Raw genomic sequence first — 26,133 nt, forward strand, 5'->3', positions numbered from 1 at the left:
ACGGCTCTCCTCACCTTGGACTGGTTGTTTTTGAGTCGGTGAGCTTCATCCACAACAAGACATGCCCACCGGATGGAAGCCAATGCAGCCTGGTCAATGGTGACGAGCTCATAGGAGGTAAGGAGGACATGAAACTTCACCTGAGCTTCTCTCTGAAAACAAAGAGGAGAAATACAGAAGGTGGGAAATACATATGTATAGCCACCATCTGCTCCATGACACCACTGAATGTGGTTCTCCTTGATGGGGGAAGAGTTCGGAGCTCTTGTGCATTTGAAAGGCAAGCTGGCAATGCGGCATTGTGGGTCTTGGAAGCAAAGGGGTTAACAAGCTGCTTTCTGCCTCAAGGTTTGGTGGGAAGCAGAATTATATTGACCACAATCAATATAAGGCCCATGGGAAGCTGCAGAGTCAGTGCTGCTGTTGCTGTAAGGGGGGGGGGAACCCCACTGCACTTGCCTTCATTTTGAAGGCCTTCTTTCCACCCTTCATGGCATTGTCCTCAAAAGAAAACTCGTTCTCACGGATGATGGAGCGGCTGTCCTTATCCCCTGTGTAGGTCACTACATAGAAATTGGGCGCCCACATCTGAAATTCTCGTTCCCAGTTGATGATGGTGGACAGCGGAGCACTGACCAGGAAAGGCCCTTTGGTGTGGCCCTGGTTGGGGGGAGAGAGAGAGAGAGAGAAAAGAAGAGCACGAAATCACATGTGAACTAGAAGGAACTTTCCCGTCTGTAGCTCGGGAGGAGTCAAAAGAGGCCACCGACAGCTCCCAGCCCTGACTCAGCCTGATGCAGCAATTCTCAGGCTCTTTGCTTTTGGCTCCCAGGGGCTCAGCTAGGCAAAGAGAAATCCATTCATAAAACGCTGGCTGCCAGAATGAGCAAGGTTCTCCTGTAGCTCTGCTGGGATCACTGACACGCAGCCAGTCACAGCAGCTGTTCATACAGAAGTAACAGCTGTTCACAGAAGGACCCTTTGCCTGGGGCTGATGCACTCCTCCTACCAGACGTTCATTCAGCACCAACACTGTGCTAGGCGGTATACAGAACATGGAGACCTCATATGGTCAGTGCCCAAAAGACTTACAATCTACATCACACAAGGCAAGGCTGGCAATGGCTCCATACGTTATGAATGAGGTAGGAAACACCAGCACGACACGGATGCTTCCAACATGGAATAGGTAATCAGGCAGATGTCGCGCACAAATCTGCATGTATCTGGGAAATCTGGCCCCATCAGGTTTCCCAGATGCATTCACGCTCGTGTTCAGAGAAGCATATGCACATTGTGTGCTTCCCACGTCATCACAAACAAGGAAGCTGCCCTACAACAGAGATTAAATGTGCACCTTTTCTTTTGTGGAGGAGGGCTGCCTGCTGCCAGATATTTCTGTTATGGGGGAAAGAATCTGGGGCAACGTGGCAGGGTCCGCCCCCCTCATGCTGCGGGATCAGCAGCTGGAACAGACAGCAACTCAGCTGCTCGCTTAAGCAAAGGGCTTTCCCTTGCCTCACCACCTTTCAGAAAAGCCTGCGGCTCTAGCACTTCAGCAAGATGTCTTGGCAAAGCAGGCACTCACTGGCAGGCTGCCATGAGGAGGTCAAGACAGGAGGTGGTTGGGGCAGAGGAGGACAGCAGGGAGGGAGCACTTGAGGTCTAGCTCATGCTGACGGGTAGGATCCTGCAGAAATAGTTCAGCTCCAGAACACTCACCCATGAGGAAACCCCAAAGGGGAGAAGCATGGGAGAACAGGAAGGCCAAACTCCAAACAACAAATGAGGCCTGTCTCCCTTCAGAAACCCTGAAGGGAAACCCTCCAAAAAATGAGAGCTAAGGTGGAGGTTTTGAGGGAAGTGAACAAGTGGCAGGAAACTTGCTTTTTGCCATCCAAAGCAAATTGGAAGAGAATAGTCAGTGGCTTCAATCTGGTTGGAGAACAGTGGAAGTGAATGGATGGGCCTGAGGTAGGAAGCAAAGAGAATCTCTTCCATTCCACATCAGAGGGGGAGAGGGGCTAGGCAAACAGGGAATGGGGGCTCAGGAGAGGTGTGGGGGCACTTTTAGTTGCTTTAAAAGGTGGAACTGGGTAAACAAAGACAACGTTGGCAAAAGCAACTTAATTGGCTTTCTTGGAAAGACACAGGGGGTCTGGAGTAGGTGGGAGAGTTTCATTGGAAGGCTTATAACCCTTCCCCCCCCTGTCCCATGTATACCCCTGTTCTCCTTCCTCTACTTTTAGGACTGTGAGTTTTTAGGACAGGAAGCCAGCACCTTCTTTGTAACACTTGGGAAGGCGCATGATCAGAAAAGAGAACCAGTTCAGAAGTCCTGAGTCACAGCATAAGGAATGGGCCATGCAATGACATGTAAATGTTAGGTTTCCACAGGAGGCAGGGGCCGGGGTGGGGGGGGGAGAGACTCACATACTTCGGACAACAGAAAAGAGAGCGAACATGCCCAGGCCACCACTCCTAGCTTACCTCCTTGTACAGCGAGTACAAGAAGACAATGGTCTGGATCGTCTTGCCGAGGCCCATCTCATCCGCCAGGATCGTGTCTGTGCCCTGGGCCCAGGAGAACCGCAGCCAGTTCAGGCCTTCCAGCTGATACATGTGCAGCGTGCCCCCTGTGGACGTGATGAAGCGTGGCTGGCTGTCATACTTCACCGTGGGCTGCAAGGATGTCCGGAGAGAGAGAAGCAGAGAGGTGAGAGCCATGCACGCACACGGACAGAGGCTCGCTCCCTTCTGGACACCACCCCTGCAGTGATCCCCATTTAAAAAGTCTTGGGCCCATCAGATGCACAGAGCTTTCCTCTTTGTCAGGCTGCACTCCCTTCCCAGCCTAGTGCTGCACCGCCAAGGGCGCCTAGCACCACAGAGAAGTGGCCGCACTGCTAGCCACCACCCCAGAGCTTACATCATTGGTGGGGGAGTTTGGCGGGTCCTCCGACGTCAGCTCCTTCTTCTTCTTCTTGTACTTCCTGGGCTGGGCAGGGTCTTCACCCATTATCAGCTCTCTAGAGAGTGAGGGGGTAGAGAGAGAGGAGGGCCCCATTGTGTCTCACTCAGGAATCTCAGGAATGGCCCAGGGTGCATTGGGCCAGGTGGCTCAATCCTGCCCTGCTCAGCGCCTCCCTCCCCACCGCCACCCTCATGGTTTCCTCACCTGTGAAACCAATAGGCCTGCTTGTGGTACTCGTACTCTGGAATTGACATCTCATCCTCCTCCCACGTGGACTGGTCGTAAGAAAGGTCTCGCCATTTCACCAGGTAGTGGTAGTTTCCCTTTTTGTCAATGCTGCATGCAGTAAATTCACGGCACAAAGAGAAAAGAGAGAAAGAAGCAGAAAGAAAGCAAAACACACAAACTGGGTTTGCTTACTCTGTTTCACCGAAAGGCATCTGACGGGATTAAGTCAACAAAGGCCACCATGGCTAAGCCAGTGAATATCATGAAGATATGGAAATCATTTAGAAGGATTCTCTTGGAGAAACACACAAAGGTCATGTTCAAATCCATTTTATTCTTCAGAAACTTGCGGAATAAATAACGTTGAAAGAAAGGTGGGCTTCCCAGGAGTGGCCAGGCTACCAACACCTATACCTCAATTACTCTCCACTAATGCCCTCTGCAATGTATCTAACACACCCCTAGGTCTCATCAGGACTAACAGTGCACTGGTCGTGGGCTATGGTACAAGCGGCTAAACCTTCCCGGGTCCAGGGGCCACATTCAAAACTGACCATTGTCCGAGGGCTGCATGCATGCACACCACACACACACACATGCTTGCCGGATATGCAGTGTACACAAACCAAACACTTGCAGATCACATATGCTGGCACAGACCGCACTAGGATGTATGCATGACACTTATCCTCATTGCAGTGCTGGGGTGAGAGGAGAGGAAAGAGGTTCAAGCCAGCATTGTGATGGGGAAGAAAGCCCCACCGGTTGACCTTACAAAGGTTCCTCCTTCCTGTGCTGTGCTGTTGGCAGGAGGTCTTAATGCTCAGGAAAGAGGACGGAGTATGCCTTCCTGTTTCCTGATCAGGAAGACCTTCTAGCAAGAGTTGCCTTTGCAGAGAAGAGGACCTCAATTTTGCCAATGCCTGTTGACTACCTGCAGTGGTTTAGTGGGACACCCCCGAGGGCTGCAGGTTCACCACCCTTGAGTCATGGCATCATTGAGATAGGGGATGAAGTATGCGCACACAAGCGTGCACACACACACACACACACACACACACACACACACACACACACAAGCTGACCTATGGTTTATAACACGGTGGATGGTCATCCAGTCAGGCTTGATGCCATAGCGGTAGTATTTCTCCTCCATCTCGGCATAGAAAGGATCCTTGTTCTTCCTCTTCTCACTCTTCCCATCGTCATCACCAGAACCGTAGTCAAGCAGCGGGGGCTCATCCATGTCATTCTTTCGTTGGTAATTCCTGTACATCACCAGGTGGAAAATCTCAAGCTGGGATTTGTGGGGGGAGGGGGCAGAGAAAGGGAAGAAAAAAGAAAGGTGAGAAACCGAGTAGAAGGGAATGAGAACTATAAGGATTTGAATTAAAAGCTGAAACAGAAAACCCACTGTGACCACACCCCTGATCAGTGACCATCTAGCCCAGGCATTCCCAAACTTCGGCCCTCCAGATGTTTTGGACTACAATTCCCATCATCCCTGACCACTGGTCCTGTTAGCTAGGGATCATGGGAGTTGTAGGCCAAAACATCTGGAGGGCCGCAGTTTGGGGATGCCTGATCTAGCCTCTGCCATGATGGGTCAAGAGCAACAGCACACATGGTTCTGATGAGGCCAGTAACATGCCTGCAGGAAGCTCACACACAGGGCACCCTGATGATGGTGATTCCTTTGCTCAGCATCCAATCATTAGAAGTAGGTGGGACATAGAGATTGGACTTCTGGCTATCATTGGCATTGACAGACATGGGTTGCTGCTGCTGCTGCTCTCCTATTCTAATAATACAACCTTTCAAACCAAAGTGGTTTTAGCACAGTCAGGCTGGCAGTGATTCTCCAAGATATTTCCCAGCTCTACTACACAGGCTGCCTAATAGGCAATGTGAGGGGTCACATCAGAGTTTCTGGGCCATGATGCCTCTCCTCCTCCTTGCCTCATCATCGTCAATGCACCTTTCCTGGCTGCCCGTGCCCAGAGAGCAACATCAGAATAACACTGCTGGAGCGCTGGGAGCCTCCCCAAACAAGAGGTGCCAGGGAGAGGTGGCAGTCCTTGGGGGCAGAAGAGAGGGAATGAAGAAGTTCACCCCAGCCCACGGTTGCGCTTACACTGATTTAAGTTTATGCCAAAGAACAAAGGCAGGGCAAAGAACAGAATCAAGCTGCCCAAAGACTGAATGATGCTGGGGGTGGGGGTTCCAAATGCCCAGACACTCCAAGCTCTCCCTATATGCTGTTGACAAGCACTGCCATCCCACCATTCATTTCCAGTTTTGGGGCCCCGCACTCTCTGATGACACATGAGTTTTGTTCGAAGGCAGAGCTGCCTCAGCCCCAAGTTTAGTCAAAATTGTACCTGCAATTCCTTTATCCAGGAGCAGTGCCAATAGGACAGCCCAACCCACTTGACGAAGAATTCGCGCTCGGAACGCCCCTGCAGAGACTTGGGTGGTGGGTCGTCTGGGTTGGCATCGGGTGGCAGGATGACAGCGACTGGTGTCGGAGGCTCCCCCCATCGCCAGTGCATGATTTTTTGTACCCGTCCCTTTAGCATGGGACACTGGGGATGGGAAAGAGAAGGTGTCAGAGACACAGGGAGTCTGTCTGGCCACCCACCAAAACCTCTTGCCCAGGAGGCAACCCTTTATGTAACCGGTGAGCCTTGCTGCCAAGTAAATGCATTGGCTGGTCTCTCTCTCTTACTCTCTTCTCACAGCACAGCCACTCCTCCCCCACCCCGAAATCCAGCAGGATCCCCTCTCTCCCAGCGCCCTCACCGTGCAACGGGGACACAGCCATTCCCCATTAGGGATCTCAGGAAGCGGCGGGTTGAGGCAGTGGATATGGTAGGATGAGATGCAAGCATCACAACACAAGAGCTCGCCCCCGTCCTTACAGACGCGGCAGTATTCCATGTGATCGTCCTCCTCCTCCTTCTCAACATCGTCCAGCTCCCCTTCGTACTCTTCTTCCTCCTCCTTTGGCTCCCACTGCACCCCTTCTTTTTCCTGCAGGCGAGGGGCACGACAGACCCAGAGAGAGAGAGCTGGATTATGATATAGGCGTCATGCAAGTAGGAGCACTTGGAGCTGCAAACAGCAGAAGCCAGAGCCTATCCAGCTACTATTCTGATGAATTTTAGACTCATGGGTGTCTGTTTCTACACAGCCTGAATTCTAGGCAAAGGAAAATTAAGTATGTTGAAGAGTCACAGCTTTAAAAGACCCAGAGTAGCTCTCAAAAATTAATTTAGGTACTAGCTTCAGCAGCACATGTGCTAAATATTTTTTAATATGATTTTTCAAAGAGATCCAGATCCTTGCAGCCAATAATAGCAGGATCTGGGTTCCTAGTATAGCATCAAAAAAGCAAGAATCTCCACTTCAATTGCATTAGTCTCTGTGGTACAAGAATATGCCAGGGTTTTGATACCACAAGGCATCTGAATGGACCAATCAGAGTCCTTCCACTGAACCCCAGCCCCTGCCTCCTTGTCCCTATGCACACAGCACCCCCCAAAGTCCCTCTTTTCCCACCATCCCTAACCCAAGCACTAATTTAAAACAAAGGGGGGGGGGAAGGACTGTTTTGCACTCAGAAGGTGAACTAGTAAGTGCAAGTTCATTGTTTTTTGCACAATCTATTCGAGCTACAGAATCTGAAATTTCAGAGCTTGAATATTTTGGGTTTTTTAATATATATTTTAGCACAGCATCCTGGACTCCTAAGCGGGAACGGCACCAGAGCAAGGGCTACAACAGGCAAGCTCCTTCCCTGGAAATGGGGGAGACATGGGGTGGGAGGTGCTAGTGTGCAGAGAACAAGGAAGAAAGGTGAGCAGCTTACACAGTGGGGGCAGCTCCATTTGCCCTCGGGGGCCTTGTCTAGCTCCGGATCCAGGCACACCAGGTGATAAGCTCTGGGACATGAATCGCAGAGGATGATCTCCCCGCCCTGCTGACACACCTCACAGTAGTCTTGGTGGTCTGTCTCGTAGCCGTCTGCCTCTTCTTCACCAGCAACTGCAGGGCCAGGAAGTGGGGAGAAACCAGAATATGGCATGAAGGCACCTGAGCTATGTACAACCTTGGGAGTCATCCATCTTCCTCCCTTAGAAACTATGGGGTATTCAACAGATTGCATTTACCGCTCATCCCCAAAAGGGGATGGAACTGAAAAGCAGCAACTGAAGGGAGAAGAGGCTGGGTGATTAGCACAATGAAAGGTGGGTTGAATGGAAACTTCTCTCCAGGGCTATGGGGGCCTGTGAATGACACAAACCAGTGGGAAGGAGGCGTGGCTGAAACTTCCCAGAATTCCCAGAATTCCAAGTTACCACAAACAGGTAACTTGAAAAACGGCCCTTCTGCCCTGGCGGCTGAGTGAGAAAGCAAGTATTTGCCCCTTCTGTCGTTCTTTTTACAGGGAAATCTAGTAGGATCGTCTTTTTCTAACCCCAAAGAACTCAGGCTAGTGGCCCATCTAGTTCAGCATCCTGTTGTTGCAGTGACCAGCCAGATGCCTGCAAGGAGGACACGAGTACAACAGCACTCTGCCCAACTGCAGTTTTCATCAACTGGTTTTCAGAAGCTTATTGCCTCTGACCATGGAAGCAGAACACAACCATCAGGGTTAGGAGTGATTGATAGCTGCATCTATCCTGTAACCAGGAAATGAGTTTGTTTACCTAACTGCCATGCTCTAACCTACAACCCACACTCACCTTTTTTCTTCTTCCTTCCAGGTCTACCCCGCTTGAGTTTCTTCACCCGCCCTGAGTTGTCAGAACGCACCGAGGAGCTGTGAACACTGGAGTTGTCAAGGTCAGATTCTTCCTCTGGCTCTCCCGCTTCATCACTCTGAAACAAATGCTGTACATAACCGGAGCAGCCCTCCATTAGGAAAGGCCTATACAGAAGCAGAAGTAAGGGGGAATGGGGAGAGAGGAAATGGTTGCTGGGAGGTGGGGGAGACGGGCTTGGCACCTGAGGTTAGTATCTGCCCCAAGGAGCAAGCAAGAAGAAAAAGGAGGTGGCTTGCCATCCAGTCCTCCTCAGTTAAGGCCGGGGGGGGGGGGGAGCAGGGAGAATACAGCACCACTTAATACAGTTATAAGGTAAAGGTGAGGGGGCAAGAAGAAAACAGAAGTGATTTTATAAGCAAACAAGCATACCTCCAGTCATACCATGCAAACTCCAAGTCTAGCCTGGTTTCCTACCATAGCCCATAAGAAAAATCTTATGCCTGTGGTGGGGCAGGATGGCTTCAAAGGCAAGCTAAACATTGTGCAGGCTATGGCAGCACCTGGTGAAATCTCAAAAGCTAGAAGGGCAGCAAAGAAGGTCAGTCCAAGAACCCTCCCCATGACTAGCACAAGCACAATAAAGCAAGCAAAAGAGCCAAAGGGATGCAAATGAGCTGCATTTGCATAACAAAAACAGGTCACAGAAATCCGATTTTAGCAGGTAGCTGTGAAGTCTTCTTTTAAAACTGCACAGTTCTTCAGTCCAAAAATGCCAAACAAATAGAAACAATGCCCACCCGCACATCACTTTTCACTCAATCTCCGCATTCACACACAGTGGACAAGGAGAGGGTCTTACTGAGCTGCTCTTTTTGCGCTTGCCCCCAATCATGCCCAGCTTGATCTTCAGAGGTGCCATCTTCTTCCCCTTCATCTTCCTCTTCATCTCTGGGATGCGAGGACTCTTGCTCCGCTTCTTGTGGCCTGGACCTTTTGTTTAAATAAACAAATAAATAAGCAAGCTGTCATATGAATGTGTTCAGTGCTCTCTTGTCTCCCCCCCACCCCCTGCACACACATTTGAAGAGCAAATAGATAGGCGTTTGGGGTGAAGACGTTGGCTCTCGTGAAGCTACAAAGCAGCAAACAGATGGCGGAGCTTGGCAAGAGATTCCCCCTACCAGATGCTGAGAAGCCAAATGTCCTGGCTGCTGTCCTCTTCTACACCACTCCTCTCAGAAAGAATGGGATGTTGGTTGCTTACCATGAAGGTCTATCCTGGTCAAGTGTGAAGGTGGCATCTTTATATGAATGGACTCCTACTTACCACCACCTAAAGCAGGCAGGATCAGGTGACACAAAAATGAAACATTTTGCTGGCTCAGGAGCCTCAGTTCCAATTCCTTAACAAGCTGATTGCATTGTGTGTGCATTAAGAAACTAGAGGAAAAAGGAGTATTAGGAAAACAGAAATAACAGAGTCTCCACATCTGGCACAGGTGGACAATTATAGTCAAAGCCCCCGTGTGCCAGTTGGTACCCAACAACCTGAAGAAGAGCAGGGCTGGATGCCTCTGGTCACACTGGGCCAGGGCAGCCATTCACAATAAGGGAGCAAGGTTCCATTCTGTGTCCATTGGGAGGCAGGCATCCCAATATGGGACTTAACCCCTCTTACAGGAGGGCTGGATATCTAAGACAGCAGCAGTACATGTTGCAGCACACTCCTATCAAATGCTACCTCTGTCAAAGCATAGGTATGCATCCTGCAATATGCGATGAAAAGTAAATCACCCACCTTCATCTCTTTATTATTAAGCATTGGTAGAAAAAGCTGCAGTGATACCAGGCCGCCCTGGTAGAGCAACGTGATTTTAAACAGTGTAGGCAAGCTTTGTGCCTCAAGAACTAGCAATATACATGCACTGATCCATCTAATCAGAGACATCTTAGGCATGTTTTGGCCTAGGTTAGAAGGATTAAAGGAAATACAGAGGCAATCTGAGTGCCTGAAGGGCACAGTGCTTCTGAAATGGATTTTAGTGCCTTGCACATGTCTAGCTTGTACCAAGCCTTCTTCAGAAGGGTTAAGGTCAAAGAAAGGCAGGATTAGCTCCTGAGAGTGATGGGACAAGGAATTAACTTTAGGGATAAAGGATGAGTCTAGTCTTGAAATCACTCTGCCCTTTTCTACAATACACAAGAGGCGTATACACCTGAGCCTGTCATTTAGAGGCATACTGTGATAATGTGATCATCACATGGGAGAGCACCTTCAGAAGAGGCGCTTCAGACATAGAAGCTCAAACAGCTCCTTCATGAGTGCCTTGGGAACATGATCTGGCCAGGACAGTACTGAGGACAGGGCTGCCACCTGTCAACGCAGGTGCTCCATGATCAGCTGTGGTAGAGAATAAAAATGTTGAGTCACACTAATGTCCCTCCTGGTCTGTAGGAGAGCCACCCACTCCTCTTTGATGGCATTAGAAAAAGGGGAGGGAAACGGGTTTGCTCGACAGCAAGTTTGTGCTTAAAACAAAAAACAAAAGAACACTGCTGCCCTAGAGATCTGCTGCACATGTTCTGAGGTTGGGTCCTGCAATCTCAGGGCACTTAGGGAGTAAGTGCTTAGCAATAAAGACAGGCCATCCTCAGGCAGGTGATCCTCACTCCATTCTCCTTAATCTCTGGGACTCATAGAAGTTTGTCTGTTAGTCTATTTTCCTGCAATCCTCTGAATAATGCCCCCCACCCCCCGCAGCTGGATGCACCTTTCCTTTCCCTAAGTATTTTATGACCTGGTTATTATGGTATAATTATGTATAATTATGATTATACTCCCTAAGTATTTTATGATCTGGAACCCCTAGCAATTTTACGGCCATCAGATATCTGCCCATCAATGTGCTTGGGATCCTTAACTGCTGATTTGAGCTTAGAAGGAATGGAAGCCAAAGAAGAGTTGGAGGAGGGCTGATGGTGAGGTGAGCAGTGGTGCCACAGCTTCCCTCTCAAGCACTAGCTCAGGGTCCCTAGCTATTGTGTACATTCCTCAGCTACAGCCTGCTGTGTTAGATCCAGCGTAGATACTTGAACCAAGGAAGTGCCACCAGAAGCTGCTACAGTAGTGGACGCAGTGCCATCAGCCATGCAGCGCAACCAGTGCAGTATAATCTTCACTGAGGAACTCTTGGATTGAGCAGCAGAGAAAAGCAGAAGCTGGAATCCTGTATGTTCTTTGCCATTCTTATGGGTGGAGTAGACCCCCTGGAAATTGCTGCTGCTACATGACCCCCCCCCCTCAGCAGCAAGATCAGAAAATGGCATCACTTGTTCCTCAAGGGGGGAAACGTTATCATTCCAGCAGTCCTCCTGCATAAGGAGGCCCACTCATACCTCACTGTGCTGCCCCAAAGCAGATTTTTATCTCTGGAGACAGTCAGGAGACCAGAGTGGCAACAACAGCTGGTAATAGACAGTGGTTTCTGAGCTAGCAATACTGCTTTTTTGTGCTCTGCTAGAAGGGCACTCAGGGCACTACCAGTAATGCTGTCTGCTTCCACTGATGACCCTCCTTGGGAATCCACTGTGGGGTGCCCTGCAGCAGCCACCCAGGCAGTGAGAGAAACAGTGCTATCGGCAGCACTTTTTAACCTTCTCACCAATCTAACCAATCCTCCTTTATTTCTGTTGATGTCCTTGCAAGACTGATCTTTGCCTACTGGTGCTGTGACCAGGCAGCAGAAAAACAAAGGGAGGGAAAAGAGGAAGCGATGAAAGATAAGGAAGCAACAGTTTTTGTAATTTTTTTATGTGTAAAGCCAGAGAGAAGAGCATGCGAGCATGAAAGCTGAGAAATCTGAGGAAAAAATAGTAGAATGTCAAGGTTAAAAGCTGTGGTAAAAAACAATCACCATAGAAACAGAACAGCTGCTGTTAACCTGGGCAAGGTAGGAAAGGAGCTGAAGTGGAACATCCCTGAGTCAGCAAAGTCCTTCTGGTTTGGTGTCACATGATCCTGCCTCTGCTGGGTAGCAGTAGGAGCCTGCTTGCTTGTGGGTGCCTTCCTTCCACTGGACAGAGAAGTGAGGCTGTAATTGGGTGTGGGGAACTAGAGGGCTTAAAGTTGGTACTTTGGGAGAAGAGTGGAGTCCCGGTGTGCTGGTGTATGGATTGCTGGGAGCCAAGATCTCTGGGTCCAGGGGGAAAGAACCAGCCCCACAGCTCTAGGCACAAGATCCGACATCTTGGCTCTTTATGTTATTGGTGTGACAAACTTAATGCCACTCGGTGGCAGACACGCACGTTGTATCCTACTAGCCCACCACCACTCTCCAAAGCTCCAGTGTCAAAACATTGGAGAGGTCTGGCTTCCACAGCAAAGGAAAGTTGGACAGATCGAGCCAACAGCTTTGTCTAATGCGCGCCGCACACACGGGTGCACACACATACTTCTGCAAGGCCTGAGGTCTCCTGCTACTCACCTTTGCCTTCTTTGGTTTTGGCTTTGCGGATTGGAGGAGGCTGAGGAGGAGGCTGCAGCGGTAGTGGCGGTTGTGGCTCAGGTGAAGCAGTGACAGCCGACACTGCAGCCGACACCTGCTCAGCTACTGCAGCTGCTGCAGCGGCAGCTGCTGCTGCCACAGCTGCTGTCGACCCTTTGAAGGGGTTGTTGGCACTGAACTCCCGCCATTTAGCTCCCATGATAGTCATCATTTTAGACATCGGAATCTTGGGGTTCTTTTTGGCAATAAGAGGCCTAGGAAGAAAGGGAAATGAAACAGCAATGTAAGCTGAAGTGTGAAAACCCAACACCATCCCTTTCAGAGCCTAGCAAAGAAATGCTAAAGAAGATTTGATGCCCTTGCACTCAGCACTCTTCCCCACATAAACTTGCTACTATTTTTGATGACCCCAAGTTCTAGACTCATGAGAGAAGGAGAAAAACACCTCCCTATGCTACACCTTCTCCATACTATGCATGACTATGCACAATGGAGTTGTATTCAACCAATTTTTATTCAGCATAGACTCTCCAAAATAAATGGCCATGACTAACTTAGGTCCATTAATATCAGTGGGTCTAACGGGGGAGGGGGGGAATTATCTGAATAGAAAGAACCCAGTACCACTATCATGTGTGTTGCCCACTTTGCAAGCCTTGTTTCTAAAGGAACAAGTCCCAAATGTTGCAACCTTTCCTCACACAGAAGTTGCTCCAGCCTGCTGATCATTTTGTTTGTTTTTTCTGTTTTTCCTGCTGATTATTTTGGTTGCCTTATCCCACTTGAAGCTAAAGCATAAAACCTGGAAATCCTCACACCAGTTAATGATTTTGTATGATTTTGAAACAGACATTTTTTAATTTATGTGAAATAAATCCTGGGATTAGAGAGAGGACTGAGCAACTGTACAGCACCTGGAGCACCTTATAGAATCCAGAAGCAATTGAACCTCCCCCCCCCCTAATAAGGCCATCAACTGGGCCTTGATGAGTTTAGATTAGGCTTCAGAAGGAGCCAAGGTATCAGAAGTGTTAAAATTCTCAAATCACTTCCTTAGTGGAGGAAGAGCTAAAGATCTAGCTCCTTTTAAAACAGAAATGGAAGTATTTGTGGTTTTATTCTGGTGGGTTGGGGTTTCTTTACACCAGGCATCCCCAAACTTCGGCCCTCCAGATGTTTTGGACTACAATTCCCATCTTCCCCGACCACTGGCCCTGTTAGCTAGGGATCATGGGAGTTGTAGGCCAAAACATTTGGAGGGCCGCAGTTTGGGGATGCCTGCTTTACACCGAGGAGATGCTTACATGTGTGTGTGGTTCTGAGCAACAATCCAGAATGAAATTCCCAAAATCAGCACATGAATGGAATATTTCAGAAGTGGCCTAATGTATTTGGGATCTAAGGCAAAAAATAAAAGCAGCTCCTTCCAGGTCTAAAAGTTATTAATGTTCCACAAAACAAGTGAAGCTAAGAGGACGTCTGAAGCTAAGCTTTTAATGTTTAATAAATTATTGTATTTTAATATTTCTGTTGGAAGCCGCCCAGAGTGGGCGGGGTATAAATAATAAATTATTATTATTATTATTATTATTATTATTATTATTATTATTACCATTACCTGGAGGCATCCTGTTGAACTACAGGATCAGTCCAACATAGAAGCAGCCTATTCCATAGAGCAAACATAAACAGATAAATCACCCCAGCTTGCCCCTCCCCTGAGCTAACCTCATAGCCCAGCAAGGCAAGGATTACAGTTGCTTGCTCCTTTTGGCTCTTATCTGTCTCAAGGGAAGACAAGAACAGCCAAACCGGAACAGGCCAATGCTCTGTTTAATCCAATAGAGGCCAACACCACACTCACAGAAACAAAGCACCATGTTGCCGTACAGGGCTGGAGGCGATAGCTCTGACCTCCTCTCCTCCTTCATCCCTCTATCCCTGCAGCCAAGAACCCTGGAGCACAAGACATCCATCATCTGCAATAATCCTCGCTGTAGATGCTGCATCTTCTTGATCTCTCTGCCCTCAACCAGCCTCAGCACTTCATCTGCTGTCAACACAAAGCGCTCGTAACCAGCATGCCGACATTTGAACCAACTGGGGCTCGAGTGTACAAGGACCTCTGGGATTTTGGCAGGCTGACATTCACAGCCCTTGTGCAATGGGCATAAATACAAGCCTTCATCCATCTGACAGGGAAAGCCATGCACAAGATTCTAAAGGGGTTAATTTCTAGCACAGCAAACCCTGACCCATGATCGTGCTCAAGCCCCGAATTCTGTCAGGATCCCTGCTGCTTCTATCCATAGACCCTGGAGCCTAAAACACCTGAAATCATGCTCCACTCAGCCTGACCCATCCATGAGATTTCACATACATTCAAGTCTAAGAATGCAGCCATAAAGGCTAGACTTCTGAAAATGAAGTCCTCAAATACTTAAAACCTGTACAAAATCCCAATTTCTTCACTTGCATGGGAAGATTACAGAAGGGCATTATTACATACATACATACATACATACATACATACATACATACATACATACAAGAAGTGTGCATGCACACGAAAGCTCATACCAAAATAAAAACTTAGTTGGTCTTTAAGGTGCTGCTGGAAGGAATTTTTTTATTTTGTTTCGAATACATACATGCGCACGCATGCGCACACACACACAGTGGGAGTAACAGAAGAAAGGCGTGAAAACTCAAGTCTTCCTAGAATTCCTGTTCCCTTAACCTGTATGTGGGGAAGGGGACTGGTTGCCAGTTACTCAGAGAAATGCTTCCCTTTATTATTGTATCACACATACCAGGGCACAGCTCCAGATCAATTTATGCCCTGGGCTTTGTGTTATGTCACTCAATAGAAAAATTTCAGGTTTCAACTTGAGAGTAATGCTATATTCCTGGCGATGGGGGTAGCCCAGCCATTTGCTACACACATAATGTAGCTGGGTATCATTCACTCCCATAAATGTAAGGCCTAAGAACCTCTTGAGCCAAGAGGTCATCTTGTTTCATCTTGGCTAACAATAGAAAAAATCTCCCTGGCTTGCATCTGCTAAGGTCCTTTTTCCTTGCAAGCTTTTTTTGTTCCCCTGGAACAAGGATGATCCAAGGAGGTTGATCCTCATCTTTGTAGCTGCAGAGACAAGTCTAAAAAGCCCGGCAAGTCACTGACAATTGATCAGTTCAAACAATGCTGCAAGTCTCCTTTCTTCCACCCCTGCCACCCAATCCTTGCACACCAATTTCCCTCCTTCACTTCCAGGTTGTTCAAGCCAGAGCAACCACAACTTCAACCATCTATGCCTAGGGCTAACCTTTAAACCATGATCTGAAGTGAGGCTACACACCAGTTTGAAGTTCATCCCTAACCATCGTTTGTCTGATTCAGGTGTCATGGCAAACTATGGTTAGAGCGACCTAGAAATGGAGGAGGGACTCAAGAGGAGAAGAAAGAGATGGAGAAGAGAGCATGCAAGCCCATTTCATATTCCTCGCCCTCCAAAGCATGATATGGAGGATTTTCTGAACTGAACCAATAGGAAGGCTGTTATACAGAGCTGTGCTATGATCTCATTTTGACTTCTTAATTATTGATGGTCACCATGGCCCATAATGCACTGCAGACTATTAAGGGATGCTATTAAAGAAATATGAGCTCTTGCTTTGAAAAGGAGGAGGGAGAGGGGAGGAAAAAGTCTGAATTTATTTCATTTCAAAATGCTTTCCAGAAATAGGCGGGGCTCTAAGACAAAGACAGGCCCGCATAAAACAAAGCAGCAGCAGGCCTGCTTTGCCTCGCATGTGGTGAGACTGACAAAGAATGCAGTGGGGGAAATGGGGAGGCAGAGACAAGTACAACAAGATAAAGAAAAGGCCAGCAAATGTCACTCTTTCGGACTGTGATACTATATGGGAGCAATTCTACATCCAGTGAGAGACAGAGGTGGAATATTAAAAACAGATCAAGGGGCAGAGGGGAAGGGGGGGAGAGACACACAAAGAACACAATACAAAGATAGATGGATGCAACATGACAGACTCATATCACCGCGACGCTGGGAAAAACTACAGATTATATCTCATCCTTCCTCCTGCAGAGAAATTGGATTGTCCAGGGACAAAACCTGTTTAGAAGCAGCACCAATAATAGCCACCTGCGATAACACCCAAGTTTTCCAACTCTTCAGAATATCTGTGCTAAACTCATATTTCTTTTCCATTTCCGTGATCATGTCACTTTTTATTTTGATGGTTAAAGCTGCTTCTTTATCCCTCCATATCAGTCTCAAGCTTCAGTCCACACTTTGAAAGCTGTTCACTTCTCTCCATCCCTTTCTTAAGAGTTGTAAACCGTGATCTTGCCCCAGCCACAAAGCAAAGGGCCTTCGTTCTGTTTGCTCACTCTTCAACATCACTAGCTAGGAGATGCTATAGTTGACTGAGGGGAGGGGAGGACGGCGGCTCTAGAAAACAGCAGGGTTAGCCGTGGGTTGGCAGGCACCATTTGTACTGCAGCACCATTCTTGCCCCAGCAATGCTATAGAGAACAGATTGCTGGATTCAGATGAATGGGAGACCCAGCTTCAAATCCCTGGGGCTCTGCTATGAGAGTCGCTGGATGGCCTCAGCAAATCTTCCACTCTAGGCCTGAATAACTTCACAGGGCTGCTGCCAAGGATAGAAACGTGCCAGGAACAATAAAGCACTCTGCACACTGAAGGATAGCACACCACCAGATACTACAGCATATGGCAGCTATGGAGACCTCTAGAAGTCCTGATTATACACTGCATTTCAGGAACACAGATGTCCCAAATGCACAGCAGATCTTTAAGCCCTCGGGGAGCCATGAGGAACATGTGAAAGGGCTCCAAAGGGCCTTTCCAGCAGGAGCTCCATCTTGTTGGTCTTGAGGGAGCTCTTGGCTGATCCCAGCAGCAGCAGCAGGGGAAGAAGGCAAACTGCCTCAGGTACAGGCGAGTGCCAAACAATTTAAAGCTAATTAGAGCCAGGCTGAGAGCTTTACTCTCCAAAAGCCCCACTGGCAAGCCTGTCCCCTGAGCCCCTGGCACAAATCACTGACTTGATTAAACTGGCGAGGCCCAGGTGGCCTCAAGATCTCGTGAATGTTGGTGCCGGATTGCTGCCATTGGTCACAGAGAGTTGTTGGCGGCAGAATGCACCTCAGCCCGCCAAGCCAAAGCAGGGAGATACGGGGGCCTGCCAAGGCCACTGGCAGCTGCCTTATAGCTGACATGAACTCAGCTTTGCCTGGATTGAGTCACAGGCTCACAGCCAGATAAGCCCTCAAGTCTGTGGATGCAGATACTGGGCTGTCTGGTGCTCCGGTACCTGCATTTAACAAGACTGTTTGCTGAGAAAGGCTATCTACAGCACACTCACTACAAAAACAGGTTTTTTGCTTTCTTGTCTCCTCCTCCTCCTCCCCACTCATTGCCTTTTTGCCATTTCACTACTCCAACTAGTAAAGCAATCTGTTGCTTCAGTTTAACAAACCATTCACATTCCTGCAGTTCCCAGAGACAAGAATAAGAAAAGGCAAGACTACTCAAAGGCCTTCACTCCCAAAGCATTTGTTCATTTAGTGACATCATAAAGTAGGCTGATCGCCGAAGAATTGATGCTTTTGGATTATGGTGCTGGAGGAGACTCTTGAGAGTCTCATGGACTGCAAGAAGATCAAACCTATCCATTCTGAAGGAAATCAGCCCTGAGTGCTCACTGGAAGGATAGATCCTGAAGCTGAGGCTCCAATACTTTGGCCACCTCGTGAGAAGAGAAATGACTCTCTGGAAAAGACCTTGGTGCTGGGAAAGATGGAAGACACAAGGAGAAGGGGACGACAGAGGACGAGATGGTTGGACAGTGTTCTCGAAGCTACCAACATGAGTTTGACCAAACTGCGGGAGGCAGTGGAAGACAGGAGTGCCTGGCGTTCTCTGGTCCATGGGGTCATGAAGAGTCAGATACGACTAAACAACAACAACAAAAGAACATAAGAAAAGCCCTGAAGTTGAATCAGACCGAAGGCTGATCTAGTCCAGCATGCTGCTCCTACAGCACCAACCAGATGCCTCTCGGAAGCCCACAAGTAAGACATGAGAGCAACGGCACTCTCCTACTTGTAGTCCCCAACCTCTCATCCTACAGGTAGACTACAGCCACCAGGACTAGTACTAATAACCTTATCTGATTTGAATTTATTTAATCTCATTTTAAAGCCATCTAAGTCAGTGGCCAATGGCACTAGTGCTTAAAAAGGAGTGAACAGGAGTTTGGACATCCTTATCTGACAACACACTCCTCCTTGAGTGTACATGAAACAAGTGTGTGTGATCCGCACACAGTTGTTTTTTTAAAAAAAAAAGTTAATCAGAAACCGCTGTTCACAAAGCTTACCCCACATCTCCAAACAACAATCAGTGTCTGATTTTCTTTCATTTGTGAATAGGTGGACCTTGAAGCCCACCATTCCTCCTGGATTCCAGACACTCACCTCATAAACTGGCTGAAGGCTTTGTAATTTGTCAGGGTGTGATAATCCTCCTCGGAGAAGACATGATCCACATCTTCCAGCCCCCAGGTCATGAGCAGCTGAGCAGAGGATTTCTGCTCCACCTTGAAAGAAACATGAAAAGTTCAGTATATTTTGAGCTATTTAAACAACAATCTCCCTGCTGTTGCTTTGCACCAGGGGAAGAGTGTTGGGACAAGAGAAGTGAAGGACTGGGAATGCAAATGGTTCTCTACATCAGCCCTGAGAGGAGCTGAAGCATGCCTTGACAAATTAAGCCACCATGCTGGATGCATCCACCACTCTGTGCCTGCTGGAGCATTAATCCCCTCACACTCTACCACTTTATGGACAGTGGCATCATCCCAAGGGACGGAGGAAAGGCCCACTGGGATTCTGCAACACATTCTGTGCTACAGCTGACAAATAAATATAGAGGAATCCCACAAGCATCCCAGTACACTCTATCCCTGAATGACACTGAAAGTGGGAAACCAGGAGGCTGAACTTGCTAGGCATTTGTAGGAAACATGCCTGACCATTGTTCTGGCAGCTGATCAAGAAAAACAAACCTGTATTTGGTGTAGGGTCAAGGGTGACTCCGGGTTTAATCCAGAAAAATAAGCCCACCCGGTCTCAGTAGGCTTATTTTTCTGCTTTAATACCTCCCAGAAAGCAACCTGAGCAAAATATTGAAATGTTGCCCTGTGGGGGCTCTTTTGCTACTAACCCTGTTACGTGTCTCCACAGAATAATGTCAAAGGAAGGAGCAGGAGGCTCCAGCTTGGGAACAATGCTACCTTAAAGACTGCTCTCTCTCACACAAAACTGCCCAGTTGTTAAGAGCTCAGACCCATGGGTCTCTCTGCCTGCTGAAGCAAAGCAAGTGGTAACCCTTGACAGAGTTTCTTACATTACAGCAGACCAGCTCTAGAAGACTCTCCCCCATGGAGGCTTGTTTGGTACTGAGCTCAATGTCTTTTTGGAACAAATTGGAGAGGCCTATTTATTTGCTTGGGTATTTTAAGATGTGGAGCTCTATACTTTTTTTTCCAGGCATTCTGCTTTGTTTGCTACTGCTTTCCAATATATCTCATTGTATTCTATTGGTTTTATATTTTTAAACCCTGAGACACCCTGAGATCATTTATCTACTGAATATTCATTCAATAAAAACCTAAAATAAAGAAGATCAAAGTCCCTGCCTTTCAGCACTGTAAATGCCCATGAAGAATAAACACAGGTGCTGGCAGAGATTGTGTGAGGAGCCTGAGAAACTGTGGAGCTCTCTGCATTCTCTTGCTGGGTCTGCCTTGCTCACACTTCTTTGCCTCAGTGATGGGCACCTGGAGCTGCAGCCATGCCGTGCACCGGGGGGGGGGGGGGTGAGCTGCGCAGGGGGCAGCGTGATCCGCGCATGACCGAGAGATCCACCACACATGGCGGCGGTGGGGCCATCCGCTGCCCGCAGCCTGGGGCAGTGGGGCAAGCCCCCCACAGTGTGCCTTTTTGTCACTCCCTTCATGGATGACACCGGGGCGGGCCATCCCCAACCCCCCTTCCTACGCCCTTGCTTTGCCTATGGCTTTTTCAGCAGGTGGCACTGAGAAAAATATCTGGGTATGTGGGATTATCCAGAAGCCAACACAGCGTGAAGAAAAAGTGTTTGGAGGGTTTATTGTTGCCTGACCCAGGTGGCGCTGTGGTTAAACCACTGAGCCTAGGGCTTGCTGATCAGAAGGTCAGCAGTTCGAATCCCTGTGATGGGGTGAGCTCCCGTTGCTTGGTCCCAGCTCCTGCCAACCTAGCAGTTCGAAAGCACGTCAAAATGCAAGTAGATAAATAGCGGGAAGGTAAACGGCGTTTCCATGTGCTGCTCTGGTTTGCCAGAGCGGCTTTGTCATGCTGGCCACATGACCTGGAAGCTATACGCCGGCTCCCTCAGCCAATAATGCGAGATGAGCGCGCAACCCCAGAGTCGGTCACGACTGGACCTAATGGTCAGGGGCCCCTTTACCTTTAATTCTCCAATCAGTGCTAGCACAGCCTTGCATGGTGGAAAAGTGTGGGGATTGTTGAAAAGTACAGGGCTGCAGAAACACAGACGGGTCTAATTCTGGGTCTCGGCATGAGCACAAAACCTATAATTCTGCCCCTCCCATCCCAACTGTTTTGTTTTAGTTCTTCTTTTTATTATGTTATTTTGTGTTCTTACAATTATTATTAAAATTATTTTTAAACCAAGCTATTTGAAAACTCTGGGTGGTGGTGGCTCTAGTCTGGAGTCTGAGGTGCAAACTCCCTGAGTTATCCAGCAAGTTCCAAGGGTCCTCCCTCGGGAGGTTGCAGACTCTCCTTCCTTGGAAGTTTTTAAGCAGAGGCTGGATGGCCATCTGTCATGGATGCTTTAGTTGAGATTCCAGCATTGCTTGGGGTTGGACTAGATGACCCTTGAGGTCCCTTCCAACTCTACAATTCTAGGATTCTACCTTTGGCTTTTGCACTCCATCTTCTTCCGTCTTTTTCCGTCGTTTTGTCTTTTTCTCCTTCTTCTCCCGATGCTTCCTCCGCTTTTTCTTCCCCACTCCTCCATAGTCACTGCCGCCACTCTCTGACTTGGCCCGATACTCCTCTCGGTCAGATTCAAACTCATCCTCACTGACCTGCCAAGGGGAAGACAGAGAGTGAGAGGGCACAACAAGTGAGATCATTAGCATTAATTAGCAACAGCCTTCCTGCTGGGCAAAGGAGCCCGTGCCAGGACAAGGGCAACCCGTTCATTATGGTGAGATAAAGTGGCTTAGCAAAATAACCAGCCTGCAGTTACTGTCAACCCGCAAATCAAACAGTAAACCTTGAAGAGATGATTCAGCAGCAGCATGCCTCAGGCAGAAAACCTTCTGTTACAAAGCAAGAGCCCCCAGGGAGGTGCAGCCCACTGACAGGGAGGTCCAAAGACTTCTGTGACTGGTGCATGGGAAAACTAGGGATATTACACAAACAACTCATTTTCATCCAAAATGAAGAGGGGAGATTAAAAAAAACCCTATGAGGAATCTCTCCCACCCAGTTAAATGTGTGCCTTTTGTGCCCCTCCATTTGCGGTTCGAGGACCCGCCCCCCGCGAGAAATAAAGACACAGTGACACATGGTATTTGAGTTAATGGGTAGAATAAGGCCACAACTTTATTGGTTAGAGCAAGTGAGAGGTATTGGCATAGGCATTGGACTCTCTAGCAAGCGTGACTCCACCCCGCTCAGCGGGGGGGTCATATCGGGTTAACACCCCAAGGAAGGAGCCTGTTGATGCAAATACAACTGAAAGCTCCCCCTGGTGCCACCGGGGGTCGTGCCATGGCCCTAGCCACCAGCAGGGCATCGGACGGGATCCACGACCGCCGGATCCCTTAAGGGGATGCCCCTATAAGAGGAGGGTTGGATGATGGCCACAACCAGTCCTCGAACACACCAGACTACTCCATATTCCAATGCCTACCGCCCAATACCAAAAGAAGTTGTGACGAATTGCTATGAGGTAGGCGAAAAAACCAAGAGGCCGGTGCCAATTAGCCAATTGGATAAAAAACTCCTACCAGGCCCCTTGGGCAACCAAAGGCGACCAACCGAAGTCCATAGCAAGGTCAAAGCAAACACACTAAGGGAAGACCTAAAGGGAGGGTGGGCGGGAGATCCGTTGAGGTGCAGCAGCAGAAGGGGAGATCCGGAGGCTGCCGTGCTCTTTTGAAGCAGGTAAACACCGCCCACGAGCTGGCCCTATTGGCCAGCCAGGGCCCTGAACGCGGCAGCAGGTATAGGTGGAGCAGGGGGCCGAACACGCCCCCCTGCTCGGTGCGTAGAGCGGGTCCCACCCGCAAAGTCCCCCCTCCCTGAAGAGGAGGAATCTAATCCACCATAGCCTTCAACAAATGCGGAATTCCACCTCTGCATACCAGGACTACATAAGCTGAAGAACCAATTAGCTAGCATAGCCGGGGGTGGGTGGCAGGGAATCCCAGTCCAAAGTCAAACTTCGCCGTTTCTTTCTAGTGAACTCTTTAGCCTTTGAGGGGTCAGAATGGCCAAGGCATCAAGGAACTCTGCCCCCCTTGCAAACTGGTTCCCCGTAGGCCCCAGTAAGACAGTCTTGCCACTATCACGACTGCCCCATCAAACGTCCACCTCCTTCAAAAAGCAGCAAGTCACTAATGCCATTAACAGATATGCACGCATGTACAAAGTGGAGAAAAGGAGGCAACTTACTAATTTCTTGCGCTTCCTGGGTTTCCCTGGCTTGTTCTCTTTCTGCTTTTTGGGCCCTCGTTTCTTCTTCTTGACAACAAGGGGGCTCTCCAAGTTGCGCAGCTCTTCCTCCTCTTCGTCTGAAAATAAAGGGAGGGGTGGGAGGGAGGGAAATGAGTCCAACAAAAAAAGACAGAAAGAGAAGGAAATCACTTGTGTGCTTTGCTACTTCTGGGCAGCTACCACTCCAAGCTCACGCACATGCTGAAACAATTATCCTCTCTCCATTCCTCACACTGTGCTCTCTGCCAGCAGGTCTCACCACTGCACTGAAAGAGCCACGCTAGGGGAAGCTGGAAACCCTGGTGGAGTTCCCTCTCCTCCTCACCCCTGTGGTCAACTTTATCCAGACAGGCTTGAACGATTCTATTTTTTACTATTAAGGCGGTTTTGCTTTCACTCTCCCACCCCTCCCCCACCCCGCTTGGTCAGAAGAGCAGCCATCTGTTCCAACACTCTCAAGACGGTCACAGGGCACAGACGACAATCCCCCTAAGGGACTTCCACAAAAACCTTGGCTCATTTCGCTTCACAAAACAGTTGAAGCCATGAAGGGCAGTGGGTAAGGAGGGGAGGCAATGGGTGACCTGCCTTTTGGCACAGGAGGCTGCAAGTGCATATGGGCCACCACCTAAAACACTTGTGGGTTGAAATTCAAGGCCAGGCAAAGAAAAGGCACTTCTGAGGCTACAACCTCACCCACCCTCCCATTGCTGAATGGGGAAGGTTGATTTAGTCCTACATAAGTGCACCGAGCACACCCCTCCTCACAAGGGGATGGGGAAGGAGTAAATGCACTCTCCTACGTACAAAGCATGCAAACAGGATGAAAGCAAGACACGTCTGTCTGAATGACCCTAAAGTTGGTCTCCTCTGTTCATGCGAGGGCTGCCTACGAGTTCATCTCCTCCCTTCTGTCCTGTTGCAAATGCCAAATGACAATACTCTGCACCTGGTACGGCCAGCCTTCCTACCCTAAAAAGAGATTATGCAACCTTTTATATGGTTGGGAGTTGCAGGTCACTCTCCCTCCTCCTGCTACTTCCCCAGCCCAGTGTTCCAAATTCTCTTAATTCCAGCCTGCGATGGCTAAGGACCCCCATGTCTTGGTGCCTTGCCAGCTCACCTCCAGCAGCTGCTGTCTGATGCTCTTCCCAAAGCACTACCACCCTTCCCTTACAAGCTCCTCAGTCCCAGCAGATGAATGGGAGACCTGGGGCTGGCCACTGCTCAAGTGCTTCCTGGTAGCACTGCAAGGCACAGTGGTGCCAACTGGGTGGGCCAGGGATTTAAAGAAAATCCTCCAGGCAGGCTGGCTGAAGGCTGGTTGTCACTGACACAGACACTCTACCATGCAGCAGGTGTAGCGACGAGGCATAACTCCTTAATAGGAGTCACCCGGGCCAACTCCCCTCTCGTTCACACTTCTTGTAAATCAGAAGCGACTCTGCCGGCATCAACTGAAATTACTTCAGTATATTAAGACAGAGGAGGGACCATTAATCCTCTGCGTTTTCTCCGACAGCTTTTCAACCTCCTGCTCCCCTCGGTGCACAGAGGAAGGCTCTATCTACAGCGAGCCGCACACGGAGGCTACACACGCCGCCGACTCGTTAATATCACAGGACAGCCGGCTCAGTGGTAATTAGACGCTCCAGAGCCACTCTGCCCCCTTGAGCGATTTCTCTTGTCTTGCCAGACAAGGCGGGCGGGGAAGGAGACAGAAGAGTCTTGCTGCTAACCTGGCTGTGATTAATGTGGGACGTAACCCCACTAAGTGTCGGTGCTCAGAAAACCTTTTCCCAAACTAGAAGGACCAATACGTCAGGTTCTGTCACCATTTGCCCAAATCCCTTCCAAGTCTGGGCAACGCAAGCCTTTGTTGTTTCATCTGACGCTGACCAACCCAGCTTCCCAAGAATTGGGTTGAAATCTAGGCTTAGGGCCCCTGAGATGGGAGAATCACAGATTATGTTAGTGTTGCAGCTCCAGGCTTCTGAAATGGGTCTCCTACTGAAATTGAACAAACAAGTTCTTGTGGTTAGGAAGTGACTGAAGACATATTTGAGAACCCTTTCCCTGAAGTGCAGCCCACAAAAATAAATCTACAAATAAACAAACAGATGGAAGGAGACTGAAAGTCCACCAAGCCCAACCCTGGAGGTAAGAGGCAACTAACCTACTTTGAGCCTGGTTGATGCATATATGAAATATGAACTGTAACATATTTTGCACTCTGAAAAGTCCTGTATTACAAGTATCATTATGCAGGATTGCTCCTGAACCTATACTGCTCCTGCTCACACCTCAAGCAACTTCTCTCAATAGCCACCCCCGCAACCCTTGCTGTTATACAGAGCACCACCACTCCAAAAGCCATGATACTTGAAGTGGACAGGGAACTGGCTTAGCTTTGGAAAACCTGTGTCCATTGCCTGGCCTCATTACAGGTCAAAGTCTCAGCCTCAGGTAAAGGTCTAAAAGGAACACGGCTAGGTGGTGTGTCTGTCCAGAGCCTGGATTCAGGACTGCTGAGAAACCTCTGTGGACACTGCTCCAAGTCTCTTGGGGAGAAAAGGTGGACAATGTAACAAATGCATAAAAATCAATTTATTCTACAGCTGCCAACCCAGCTGTTCTTCCTTTTATCCTTCACAGTCTGGCCTAAGTTGTCTGCACACCTGGGACACATATTAAAATACTCTCAGACTCCCACCAGCATTTCCAGATGAGGAAAGGCAGGGCAGGGGAGAGGGAAACATAGGCAGACATGTCTTGCTGGGGGAGACCCCTGCCACACCCCTGCTCCCT

The 26,133-nt window shown here is 48.8% G+C and overlaps 1 protein-coding gene and 1 long non-coding RNA gene across 4 annotated transcripts in view; one reads left to right on the plus strand and one right to left on the minus strand.

The window, feature by feature from the left end:
• CHD3 (chromodomain helicase DNA binding protein 3) overlaps positions 1–26,133 on the minus strand; it is a 59,935-nt gene that overhangs the window by 22,690 nt on the left and 11,112 nt on the right. Inside the window, exons 2-16 of one of the 3 annotated variants that reach the window (XM_035134441.3) lie at positions 23,284–23,402; positions 21,513–21,686; positions 19,006–19,127; positions 12,456–12,730; positions 8,831–8,961; positions 7,951–8,086; positions 7,074–7,249; positions 6,005–6,235; positions 5,584–5,787; positions 4,288–4,499; positions 3,179–3,310; positions 2,930–3,029; positions 2,491–2,682; positions 460–660; positions 15–152 (exon numbers count right to left, since the gene is read on the minus strand). In XM_035134441.3, coding sequence (XP_034990332.1) covers positions 15–152; positions 460–660; positions 2,491–2,682; positions 2,930–3,029; positions 3,179–3,310; positions 4,288–4,499; positions 5,584–5,787; positions 6,005–6,235; positions 7,074–7,249; positions 7,951–8,086; positions 8,831–8,961; positions 12,456–12,730; positions 19,006–19,127; positions 21,513–21,686; positions 23,284–23,402 — 2,543 coding nt within the window. Of the gene's footprint in view, positions 1–14; positions 153–459; positions 661–2,490; positions 2,683–2,929; positions 3,030–3,178; positions 3,311–4,287; positions 4,500–5,583; positions 5,788–6,004; positions 6,236–7,073; positions 7,250–7,950; positions 8,099–8,830; positions 8,962–12,455; positions 12,731–19,005; positions 19,128–21,512; positions 21,687–23,283; positions 23,403–26,133 lie in introns of all 3 variants that reach the window. The other 2 variants (XM_035134442.3, XM_035134440.3) reach the window with 2 other exon arrangements.
• LOC148684144 (uncharacterized) lies at positions 7,927–15,083 on the plus strand. Its single transcript, XR_015946709.1, has 2 exons — positions 7,927–8,050; positions 14,424–15,083. It is a non-coding gene; the product is annotated as an uncharacterized LOC148684144 (long non-coding RNA).

This window comes from Zootoca vivipara, chromosome 12 (genome assembly GCF_965207765.1).
Source record: "Zootoca vivipara chromosome 12, rZooViv2.hap1.1, whole genome shotgun sequence".
Classification (NCBI taxonomy): domain Eukaryota; kingdom Metazoa; phylum Chordata; class Lepidosauria; order Squamata; family Lacertidae; genus Zootoca; species Zootoca vivipara.